This window comes from Mustela nivalis (genome assembly GCF_964662115.1).
Source record: "Mustela nivalis genome assembly, chromosome: 7".
Taxonomy (NCBI): Eukaryota; Metazoa; Chordata; class Mammalia; order Carnivora; family Mustelidae; genus Mustela; species Mustela nivalis.
The window spans coordinates 17074535-17087516 of NC_139026.1; the positions used below are offsets into that span (position 1 = coordinate 17074535).

At 43.7% G+C, this 12982-nt stretch overlaps 1 protein-coding gene across 1 annotated transcript in view; it reads left to right on the plus strand.

Annotated features, from left to right (window-relative positions):
* The window catches only part of NT5DC3 (5'-nucleotidase domain containing 3), a 61852-nt gene that overhangs the window by 42097 nt on the left and 6773 nt on the right, over positions 1 to 12982 (plus strand). The window contains exons 10-12 of the mRNA XM_082739102.1: positions 1832 to 1913; positions 2985 to 3071; positions 7505 to 7645. Coding sequence (XP_082595228.1) covers positions 1832 to 1913; positions 2985 to 3071; positions 7505 to 7645 — 310 coding nt within the window. The remainder of the gene's footprint in view (positions 1 to 1831; positions 1914 to 2984; positions 3072 to 7504; positions 7646 to 12982) is intronic.

The following is a 12982-nucleotide window of genomic DNA, read 5'->3' on the forward strand; positions in this document are numbered from 1 at the left end:
TAGCACTAATAGTTGGGGAGGGGGGTGTCAGGGATCCTAAAATGTTTTTCTTTCTTTTTTTAACATTTAAAATCATTTTTAAAAATTTTTAAAAGATTTAATTTATTTTGAGAGAGTGAGCAAGCACAAGTAGTGGGGAGGGACTGAGGGAGAACAAGAAGCAGACTCCTTACTTAGCTGGGAGCCTGATGTGTGGGACCGGATCCCAGTTCTCTGGGGCCATGACCTGAGCCGAAGGCAGATGCTTAACCGACTTATCTACCCAGATGCCCCTAAAATGTTTTTCAGTGGTGGGATAGACCTTTTTACCAAGAGCCATCCCCCTGCCCCCTGCACCCATTTTTTGTCTTTGTTCTATATGCATGGAACACCTCCGCTCATCCCTTTTATTTATAGTGATGAAGATCAGAGACAACCTAAAGGAACATCCATGGGAGGGAATATTATACAGCCATTAAAAATGGTGTATTTGAGGGACGCCTGGGTGGCTCAGTTGGTTAAGCAGCTGCCTTCGGCTCAGTTCCTGATCCCGGCGTCCTGGGATCGAGTCCCACATCGGGCTCCTTGCTCAGCAGGGAGCCTCCTTCTCCCTCTGCCTCTGCCTGCCATTCTGTCTGCCTGTGCTCACTCTCCCCCCCCCTCTGATAAATAAATAAAATCATTAAAAAAAAAATGGTATATTTGAGGGGTGCCTGGGTAGCTCAGTCAGGTGGGCAACCGATTCTTAATTTTGGCTCAGTTCATGATTAGGGTCGTGGGATCGAGCCCCACATCGGGCTCCATGCTGAGTGTGGAGCCTTCTTGGGATTCTCCCTCTCCGTTTCCCTCTTCTTGTCCCTGCTTGTGCTCTCTCTCTCAAAAAGGGAAAAAGATATATTTGGGAAAAAAAGCAGCGAGCACGTTAAAAACACATATGAAAGAATTTATGATCACATGGGAGATTGCTCACAACAGTAGAGAAAAAGATACAAATCGGTATACACCGTGATCTTCATTTATGTTCATAAAAAAGAGAAAGATAACAGATGTTATCTTTATAGACTGAAAGACACCTACTGAAAGCTTAGGTGTTTATACCTGGGCGCTGGGATTAGGGGTCATTTCCCTTTTCTTCATTCTATTCTGCATTTTCCAGATTTTTTGGAGTCAGTTTGCATTTTTCTGATCAGAAAAGCAATCCAAATAAATGTTACCTTAAAAAAAGGCAGACGGGCCCCACATGCCTTGGACTTTTGTTCTTTTTTTTCCTTTTTAATATTAAAGTTCTAATTGGCTTTATTAAATGATTCATGAATTAGGCCACATAGCATCTAGCAAGTAGAGGGGAACTCCTGGAGGCCTTTATTCTTACTCCCGTTCTCCATGATAAAGTGATTTGTCTCATCCTCAGATCTGTTTTGTGTCTAGAGTGGCTGGATTTCAAGCACCGAGTGGGACACTGCGTAGTAAGGTGGTATTTCCATAAGCTGTGCTTGTGAAGCAGATTTTCTCTGTGTGATCAAATACATTTTAGGAAATCTGAAAGTTTCTCTCCCAGGAAGGTTTTCTAGAGGCCTCAGGGACTTTTAAGAGGGACATAAGTAGTGCCTAGTGTTCCCCAAATTTATCTGACCCTGGAGTTCTTTCCTTGCTAAATACCTTTTGGATCCTGGGGTCTGCAGTTTGGGATGTCTGTAGTGGGCCAGGTGGTGTGGTGGTGGAGTTTGGGCTCCAAGGCTTTTCCAGGTTTGTGCAGTCCCTTTCCGTTCCCACTGAGTAACGGTGCGGTGTTTCCTAGGCAGACAGCCTGCACGGTTCCCACGGGTCATAGTGTTTCCCTTTCTGTTGTTAGACCTTTCCGCAAGGTGAACGAGAAAGGTGTCTTACTCTGGGACAAGATCCACAAGTTGCAGAAAGGCCAGATTTATAAGCAGGTACCTCGTGACTGATTTCTCCTTTTTGTTCCTTTGCTTTGTGGTCAGTTATAATAACAGCCAGTGTTTGTTGAGGCCTCCTGTGTGCCTGGCATAGTTCTGAGTGTTCTTCTTGAATTAGCTATTTATAACTTGGAAGCAAAACTTAAATTTAAGTCAGTGTATTTTCAGTGTGTTATGTCTAAATTAACTCAGAATTGAACAGGCTTTAAAAACAATTAAAGAATTACTTTCATAGTGTATACAATTTAAGATGTTAGTAGTAAACCTTGGATATTTCTTTTGAAAAAATGTTGAGTGACATGGTGTATTACCTTAAATTAGTGATTATTTCCTGATGAGCTGTGTTTTGTATACAATTTTGATATATTTTAGTATCCGTGAAGCTTTCAAATGTTTGAATAAGTGATTGAATCACTGACTCTTGTGTTACTGAAGTTTGTTTTATCTCATCCTTTAAAATTTTTGTATTTCTGTAAGATTTATAAAACACATGAAAGTCTTTATAAAACAGACGAAGTACTGCGTGGTTAAAAAACTTGAAACCTTCCTGGTGGATTTGTAACACACTGCTGTGCTGGGCAGTAAGTCTGTTTTCCAGATGTTGGAAGATTTGCTTTGATATCGCTATCCCACTACTAGCACGTTAGACCAAGGGAATTATTAGGACGTAGCTCAGACTGTGCTACAAGAATATTTGCCGTGAGTTACAAAATAGATACCAAAGTACATGTCCAACATTAGGGGATGGGTAAAAGGAACCACAGTATTTCTCGCTACTGAAGTGGTAGATTAGTATTCACTGACATGGTTATAGAATGATCCATGTAAAAAGATCATTACGGAGAGGTATGTACCATATGAATCATTTCTGCAAAGTGCATTTGACTTAGAAGAAACATCTGAGAGAATTCATGCAAAGGTGTTTTTATCTTTTATGTTTTGGTACTTAGAATTGTGTATAAAATTCAAGATTTTGCTAAGTTTTAAAAAATCAGTATTTTGGGTCACAGTAAGTATATAGGTTTCTATCTCAGATGATACAATCTCTCTCTTTTTCTATTGTTGCAGGGCAATCTATATGAATTTTTGAAGCTTACTGGATGGAGAGGATCCAAAGTGTTGTATTTTGGTGACCACATATACAGTGACCTGGCGGTGAGGAGCTTTTTTTCCTTTTCTTTGCTGGGAGACAGATGTGTTAGTTTCACTTCCTAAGGAATTTCTCTTATTTAAGACCGTTTTTATACTTTCATAAAAATGGAACAAGGTTGCCTTTTTTGGGCGGGGGGGTCTCATTTGTTACATAATGGAATGGATCAGAGGTGTAAAAAGTAAATTTTTTTTGAAATGATAGAAATTAGTAATTTACTCAGGATTTATGAGAAAAATCTTTCCATTCAGGTAATAGTAAGAAATAAATGCCAGTCTTTTTGTTTTTATTAAAACATCCAAGGGGCGCCTGGGTGGCTCAGTGGGTTAAGCCGCTGCCTTCGACTCAGGTCATGATCTCAGCGTCCTGGGATCGAGTCCCACATGGGGCTTTCTGCTCAGCAGGGAGCCTGCTTCCCGCTCTCTCTCTCTCTCTGCCAGTCTCTCTACCTACCTGTGATCTCTGTCAAATAAATAAATAAAATCTTTAAAAAAAAAAAAACAAAAAAAAAACATCCGAGGCGGACAAAGAAGAATTCATAAACGTTAGTCAGGGCTTCTTTTGCAAGTTCAAAAACTGGCATTTCTAGGAAACAGCTATTCTGAGAAAGTGAGGCATTTCATGCCCACTGGCATAACTAGAGCAGCATCGCAGGACATGAATTATGACTTAATCTATAATTGGAACAAGGCTGAGTCAGTCACGTTTCCTGCCATGCCCGGCTCCTGGTGCGGTGCGATTCTGTTTGCTCAGTGAGCCCAGGCTGGTGGCATCAGACTTCAGACCATCTGCTGGAGGCAGAGGTGGAGGGGTGATTCCAGTGCCTGTGTGTGGACACACTCTTGCTGGGTGATTCCATGCCCCCTGCATGGTCACGTCTGTCCAGCAGGCTGAGGGTCTAGTGGAAGGAATCATGGGCTCAGAACTAGAAGACAGGTTTCCATCCCAGCTCTACTATTTTCAGCTGGGTGGCCTTACACACAGCCTCCAAGCTCTGATGTCCTCATTTGTGAGAAGAGTGAAGTAAGATAATGTATGTAAAAGTGATAAGTTGAAATATAAAGTGCTACCTTCAGGATGTTGGCACTACCAGAATGTTCCGCTGAGTGACATGATGTCACAGACATTTGCCTCTTGCTGAGGGGTGTCTTTGGGTCTTGATGAGATAACTGTGTGCTGCCCTTGAGGTATGTGGGTCTGTGAACGCGCATGGACACACACACACACACATACACACACACACACACATATAGGACTTAGCATTATGAGAGGTCCTCACAAGGCAGTAGTTTCTTCAAGTGTGGTCCCTGTGACATCAGTACCACCTGGGAAACTTATTAGAAATGCAGTTTCTCAGGCCTCACATCAGATCAGAAGATCTGGTGGGGCTTGGCCATCTGTTTTTTAAACAGCTTTTCACACTGAAATTTGATATCAAGGTAATAATTGCCTCAGAATAAGTTAGGAACTGATCCCTCCTCTTCAGTTTTTGGGAGAGTTTGAGAAGGATTGGTGTTAATTCCTCTTTAACTGTTTGGAGGAATTCACCAGTGAAACCGTCTATCTGGTCCTGGGCTTTTCATTGTTGGAAGGGTTTTGATTTCTGATTCAATCGCCTTACTAGTTAGAGGTCTTTTCAGTTTTTGCATTTCTTCATAAGTTAGTCTTGGTGGATTATATGTTTCTGGGAATGTCATCTAGGTTATTCAGGTTGTTGATGTATTGTAGGTTGTTGATGTTTGTAGCTTTTACAATTCTTTTTATTTCCGTAGAATTGGTAGTATTATCACTACTTAAATTTCTGATTTTAGTAATATGAGTGTTCTGGGTTTTTTTTGTCTTTGTCTAGTTCCTTATGGTGTGAAGTTGTTAATTTGGGATATTTCTTTTTTCACATATGTATGGCTATGGCTATACTGTGTATATAGTGTATGGCTATAAATTTCCCTCTGAGTACTGCATTTGCTGCATCCCATAGGTTTCATTATGTCACATGTGCATTTGTGTTTAAATTTAGCACAGGGTATTTTCTCATTTCTCTTATGATTTCCTTGACTTGTTGTTTGTTTAAGAGGGTGTTCTTTATTTCCATATTTTTGTGAAATTTTTAGTTTTTCCCTCTGTTGATTTCTAGCTTCACTGCTTGTGATCAATAAAGATACTCTGTATGATTTTAAAACTCATTACAACTTGTTTTGGGACCTAACATAAGTTCTGTCCTGGAGACTATTTCAAGTGCATGGAGAAAAATGTGCATTCTGCTTTTGTTGGGTGGTATGTTCTGCATATGTCTGTGAGTTCTCGTTGGTCTTCAGTGTTGTTCAAGTCCTATATTTCCTGACTTGTTGTCTTTTGTTTGGTCATTTTTCTGTTATAGGAGTGGACTGTTGAAGTCTCCTGCTGCTATTTTTTCCTTCAGTTCTGTTCATACCTGCTTCATAGATTGTTGCACTCTGATGTTTGGTGCATATATGGTTATAATTGTTATAACAATTGATCCTTTGTTATTATATAATTGTCATTCCTTGTGTCTTGTGACAGTTTTTGATTTAAGGTCTATTTTGTCTGATATTAGCATAGCACCCCTGCTCTCTTTTGGTTACTAATATCTTTTTTAAACCTTTCAATCTATGTGTGTCCTTAGATCTATGGTGAGTCTCTTGGAGGGATGCCTGTCTGGCTCAGTTGGTGAAACATGTGACTCTTGATCTTGGGCCTGGAGGTTTGAGCCCTGCATTGGGTGTAGAGATAATAAATAAATTAGTAAATAAAGTCTCTTGGAGCATATAGAGTTTGAAACAGAGTTCAACAGAGTTTGAAAACCACAGTTATAAAAGATCAGTTCATTAACATGTCAGAATTAACATGTCAGAAATTATGTGGCAAAGCACATTATCCTTCAGGGAAGTCACCTTGGGAATGTAGGTACTTCTAACGTTGCTCTTTGTCAACGCACATTTGGGTGCCCCTTTAAGAATAGATTTGAGAGCCAGGTTGAGGCACAGGAGAGAATCAGTTTTATTATTAGTAATTTATTATCATATGCTTTAGTCTTAGAAATGTTCCAGGTGACTTTTTACTTATTTTCAGAAATAAAAGCTACCTTCAAAAGTTTGCCACCATTGGGAGTATTTAAAAGGTTATGCTGTAGGTTTTCATGTACTATAGGAGGAGAAATGCTGAAAGGTTTAAAGAAATTCAGTAGGTGAAGAAAGTAGGCAATATCCTTAGCACTTGAGGAGCCGGGATTCTGGCTTTAGGTGAGTAGCCAGTAAACTCTGAAGATTTTAAACCTTATACCATTTTATTCCTTAAAACCTCAAAGCTTTCCTTTATTCTTCAGAATAAAAGCCTGATTTCCTACTGTTTCCTACAAGGCCCTGCTTGATCTGTCCTTCTAAAGCCCTCCTCTCTGAAGGCAGGACCTGCCTCTGCCCTTTCCTACTCAGCTTTAGGCTCCCTGCCTGGCTGTTCCTTTACAACTCTACCTCCACACCCCCAACCCCAGCATGTTCCTGCCCCAGGGCCTTTGCACTTACTGTTTTCCCAGCCTGAATTGTTCTCCTCCCGCATAGCTCACACTTTCACTCTCCTTCCCTTCTGATCTCTTCTCAAACATCCCTTTATTGGCCTTGTTTTCCTAACCACTTTATATACGATGATAACTTTTTTCCTTCTTATTCCGCTTGATTTTTGACCATTGTATTTATCACCACCTGCCTTTGTACATACTTTGGTTTATTTTTTGCTTGTATTTCCCATGAGGGCAGAGTTTTATCAGTTTTTGTTCATTGTTTTATCCTCATTGTCTAGAACAGGGCCTGGCACTTAGTAGTTGGATAAATATTTGCCAAATGAGAAAACAAATGACCATTTAGTATGCTGATTGTATAGCTTAGATTTCCTAGGATATATTTGTTGACAGATACTTTGGCTTAATTGTCAAATCACGAGTTCACTGTATCTGGCATGAGAAATGTGATCATGTATGTCTGTGTTGTAGGATCATTCCAAGCCTCACATTTTATAATTCCTCATAACCCACAAGGCCCAGCACACAGTGGGTGCTCCCCAGTGGTCTGTGGACGAATTGAATGAAGACCTCCAGTGGCATTTCAGTGGAGCCTCTTGTTCTGCCCCTGACCTAACTGTTGTTCTGCAGACCATGGTTAATGATTTCAGACCCTGTGTTTCTGCAGGGGCTTGATTCACAGCCATTATTTCCAGAACAGAAACTCTCTTTGGGTGTTACGGTCAAAGCCTGGGGCTGACTTGGCTTAATTACATGTAATTGACTAAATTTGGCTTGGTTAATAATTAGGCATTGCAATGAAAAGGAATTCAGTGCACGCCTGTTGCGTCTGGGTCTGGGAAAGGGAACGGAATGGTTTAAATTCTTTCAAGAGGAGTGTTGACTTTTGGTGATCTTTGCGATCAGGATTTGACCCTGAAGCACGGCTGGCGAACTGGTGCGATTATCCCGGAGCTGAGGTCCGAGCTCAGGATCATGAACACGGAGCAGTACATTCAAACCATGACCTGGCTGCAGACCCTGACCGGGTTATTGGAGCAGATGCAGGTTTGGGATTTTTTTCTCTCTCTCCTCTTTTTTCTTTAAGTCTGAAGTTAGTCCTCTAATCAAAGTTATTTCAAATATTTTCTTTTAACTGTGGTTATAAAGCATGAAGCATAAGGCATCCTGCAGAATAACTCCTGGGGCTGTTTTGCCCCCAAGAGAGTGAAGACATCTTTAAAAGTGCCCCGCAAATTGATTGAGGAGAAGAGCTTTGTGGGGCCCTGTAAACGCGGGGGTCTATGTGGATTCCTCTGTCAGTGGAGATCTGTGTCCTCGCTTCCCACTAAAGCTCTCTCGGGAGACGTCCTGTGGGATAGTGGGATTCGAGAACCTCTGCTGATGTGTGGGACCAGTCCTGCTTCTGCCTTGGGCCTGCTGCTGTGGGACTTCCCCATCCGGGGCCTCAGTTTCCCCATCTGCAAAATGCAGGGTCCTGTGGAATGAACCCCTCAGGCTGGGCATCACAGCTTGCTGGAGAGGGTCTCAAAGCAGAAGTCAGTATCTCTGCATATAGCCTCCACTTGATTTTGAACATAATACTTACAATTTCCTGGCTCAGTGGAGTTCTGTGGCAGTTTCTCCTTTGTGTAAGTTATGTAGCCAGTTTCAGACTGTTAGTGAGGAATGTTGTTTTTGGTGATTTTTCTGACCCACGGAAGCTACCCCTCACTTGTCGCTGTGACCCACTCCCCCTTCTCCTGAGACACCTTGCTTCCTGCTTGGTTCAGCTGACCTGGCCTGCAGCTGTCCCAGCATGAGTGCTTTTTTAGGATAAGGAGCACGCTGCCCGCTCTCTTGGCTAACACACCTGTAGCTTCTGGCCACAGCCTGTGGCCCACGGCCTGCCAGCCCACTTTGGGAATGGGCAGGGGCCTGCCTTGCCCGGCCCAGCTGGCAGCCCGCACCGAGGCAGCTGGCAGTGAGCTCAGGCAGAGCTGTGAGAAGCGGCCGGCTGGGCCCTCGCTCCGGGGCCCACACATTCCGGAGCATGGGACCTTGCACGTCCCCCAGGCCTTGCTTCCAGTGGGCTCTGCCCACGTTGGTTCTTGGCTGGTCTGTGATGAGGATTTGTGATGCGTCCCTGACTATGCTTGTCTGTGAGGTGCTTTTCTAAAAATAAAAGGCATCAATTCTGGGTTAATGTAGCTTCAAGTGTGTACATAGATCAGACAATAATAATAGTTACTTTTCACATGCCAGACGCTGTGTGGCGTGCTTATCCTGCACACACGAGTCTTCAGTAGTCCTGGCTGTCCTTTGCAGGCGGGTACAGTTTTTCCACTTAGAATAAGGAAAATGGGTGTTTGAGAAGTCAGGCAGCGTGTCTGAGATTGTAAAATGACAAAGCAAGAACTTGAACTTAAGGCACATGTGATGTCCAAGTCCGAGCATTTGAGCACGACGTCAGAGCGCTTCCCTGCTCTTAGGGTTAGAGTTCTCCTTAGCTGTGGCAGTGCTGCCCGCCCTCTGTCATGCTGGAGCCTGACAGACATAGACACGGGCTGCATGTGGATGGTGTCACTAAATTTTATTTTAAAAAATTTAAAAATTTTAAATTATTAATTTTTAAATTATTAATTGATAATAAAATTTTTAAATTATTAATTGAAAAAGTTTTAAATTATTAATTGATTATTTTAGAGAGTGTGTGGGTGCACACAGGCACATGTTTGAGAGTGGGGGATGGGGGAGGGAGAGAATCTTCAAGCAGATTCCCCCTTCGAGTGTGAACCTCCCTGCCGCCCCTCACACCCCTCCCTACCGCCCCCACACCCCTCCCCACCGCCCCCCACACCTCTCCCCACCCCTGCAATGCAGTACTTGATCTTACCACCCTGAGATCATGACCTGAGCCAAAACTAACGGTTGGATGCTTGACCAACTGAGCCACCCAGGTGCCCCACATTTTAGCTCTGAGGATAATTTTTTTGTTTTCTGTTCTCTGACCTGTATAAAAAGTTTGATGATTAAGGAGTTTGTGTTTTAGAGAATGGAAGGGCTGAAAATATTTCTCTGATTTTGGAAGTAATTATATAAGACATAAGGGGGGGAGGAAGAAGAGGGAGCTACCATTCACATTGCCAATCCCATTTTACAGGAGAGGGAATGGAGTCTGAAGGACAGAGAACTTATCCTGAGTTCCAGAGTTCGTGAACAGCTGAACCAAGCTATTTGGAAATGTTCTAGACACCGCGTTCTAGAACCACACTCTAGACACAACACTGTAGGACCCATGTTCTAGACGTGATGCCCTAGACGCCATGTTCTAGATACCATACTGGAGACACTGGTCCAGGCTTTATGTTCATTTTTTTCTCAGAACAACTCTTTGAAGTAGATGCTAACACTCCCACTTTATAGGTGAAGCCCCCGGGGCACAAAGGAGGAGGAAAGTAACTTGGCAAGTAACGGGTGATGGTGCTGGGATGGGGACGTGGGCAGTCTGGCTCTAGAGTCTTCCTCACTCTCACCTCGGGCTCTAACTCTTTGCATAGCTTTCTGTCCGGTTAGCATCATGAGGATAGAGAGAAGTAGGGCAGATAATGAAAAAAAAAAAAAAATCCAGCCCAGTGAGTGTCCTTTCTCATGTTCTTCCTCTTCCCCTTCCTCCTGCCCTGCTGCTGCCACGTTCACGTGAAAAGCTAAATATTTCTAGTGACTTTCTGCCTCATATCTCTAGACACTCCCCTTTCGGGGTAATTTTCAGAAATGTAGTCCTTTATTTGGACTCTTTGCTGAAGAGAAAAACATCCTCAGAGCTTTGGTTTGATTTTTTAATTTGTGAAGCCAGCAGAGTGTCGTTGGGGGCCAAGTGTGATGAATTAAATATAAGTATATAATTTTGGCTTTGAGTAGCTGTAAAGAATAAAGATAATTTGGTTTAACTAACCTCGAAAGTAGAGTCCAAAATGATGTGGTGGATGGTGGCAGTGCTGGTTGACGGCAGTAGAGAGCCTTCCCAGGTTCTCGTGTCACAACCACATTTAGCTCCGGGTTTGGCCGATTTCTGCAAAGGGCCAGGTCAGTCAGTGTGTCGTGCTGTGTGGGCCAAGCCGTCTGTCACTGCTGCTCAGCTGTGCTTGTGGCCAAGAGCAGCCCGGGACAGTGCGGACCATGTGTAAACGACGGGGCGTGGTTGTGTCCCTGTGGCTTTCTTGATGGACACTGAGATGTGAATGTCCTCTTATTTTTGTGTGTCATAAAATTGTTCTCCTTTTGATTACCACACCCCCAACCATTTAGAAAGGAACTTACTCTTCAGCATGGAAGCCGATGAGAAAAACAGGTGGTGGGCTGGATGTGGCCTCCCCTGGTAGAGGTTCGGGGCGGCTGGACTGTAGGGCCGCACTCACACTGGGTGGGAGGGCTGGTGTGCTGGTGGAGTGTGATTTGCCTTGTTGCTCCTGTGGAGCTGATTATGCTAATTAACGACTGGGCCAAAGATGGGACCGGCCTCTCGGCCTCTCCTGTGGGCTTCTGGTGAGTCTTCACTGATGTTAACGACCCACTTGGGCGTGCATAGTTTCACTTAAAGATTAGTTATCACTAATGAGCACACACTTCTTCTGAAGCAGTTTAAAATAGATTTCAGACACCTGCAACTTACTGAAAAGTTTGGCTTTTGGGGGGAGCAGAGCTGGAGAAAGACGTGCCTCAAGGAAAAATAGCCTTTTTTTTTTTTTTAAACAGAAGAGACTTGAGCATGTACAAAAGCTGATGGGGGGTGGGCGCCAGGGGAGGAGGCTGAGGTTCTGACAGTGATGGTAAGCGGTGGAGAAAGGTGCCCAGGAGGGCAGAGTGGGGCACATGATGTCTGCTCCATCTCTGGAAGAGCTGGAGAATGTGCCTTGAGCTGGGAGACCTGAGGTTGCCCTTCCGGTCTGCAGAGCCGGCCCTGGGGAGGAGGATTCTCATGTCCTCTGGCAGCTAAGTTTCAGAAAGAGAGCACAGGGAGATTCACTTTGGTAATCCCTATGCCCGTCACTAGAGCATTCTCCCATCCTGCATTTATGGGCATAGTAAGGGAGAAGACGTCTCTCCCTCCTGCTTAGACAGGGACGGAAGTGCCCAGTTTATGGGCTGAGAAGGGTGTGTGGGCAGAGCTGGGGCGTTCCTGCTCACAGACTGACCCCTCACTCTCTGGTGTTTTGTGGTTTTATCACGGTCTGTTTACCTCCAAGGGGGCCTCTGTCTTGTCCTCTCTTGTATCTTCAGCATCAAGCACAATGCTGGGCACATAGGTGTGCTGTACAGATATGTTTGCGTGTGCATGTGTGTATAGAAATTACACATTTTACCTCTTCTGATCTAGTCGCATATTTTGTTGATCCTAAATGCTAGAGTGAGTAATTTCTTGAATAAAATGTGAAAACTAATTAAAATCATGTTTACAGAGCCTCTGTCAGCACCTCTGGAAGTGTTGAGGCAGTCTTCCAGTGCTCCAGAAGTAACAGCCAGTGGTCGTCCAGTGGCAGCTGCCTCCCACTGATACAGGCAGTGTGTGTTTGGGGGAGCCATCCAGATCATAAGCTCAGTCCACACGGGTTTCGTGTGAGTGGCAGAGGCCTTTAGCAGGTGACTGCCAGTCAAGCTGTTGAGCTGGGCAGAGGCAGTAAACAGAGGGCCTTGGTTCCCACGTGGGAAGCAAATGGCCTGCTTGTTTGGTATTTTCCTCCAGGCTCTAAGGCTGCCCATGTGAGCATGAATTGCAGGGAGCCCCACCTGTCGTCCATGGTCACATGAGCCTCTGACCCTGGCGGGGACGTTCCTGCTCAACGACATGACACCTGTGAGATTCCGTTTGTTAGGTTGTGGGCAGTTGTCCTCTTCTTGCCTTTTGCTCACATTTCAGGCCGGCTAGAAAAGTCTCTGCTTTTTCCCTCTGGTTGAGGTGCTCTACCTTCCTGTCTTTCACAGAACAATTATTTATTTTCCCTTGAACACTTTCAAAAGGATAATATCACCTCAAGGGAAAACACTAAAACTATTTATAATCCTACTTTCCTTGCATAAATTAAAGAAAAATTTCCATTGCCAAAATGTTCATTGCCACATACATGCCCCTATTTTGACATGCTTGTAATTAGAGGTGTACTGTTACACCTGCTGAGTCCACCTACCTGCTGATTTTATGTTTGTACTCATCTGTGATATGTGTAGTGGGGGTGTGTGGTCAGTGGATGTTTGCATATGTGGTACACACGTGTAGGGGACACACTGCACACATGTAACACACATGTTTTACATGGATAGATATGCATCGTGTTTATACATAGCCTTCACTAATACTGTAATAGACTCAGCTAATGGGGGCCTTGTTTAATAGGCTTATAATGTTCC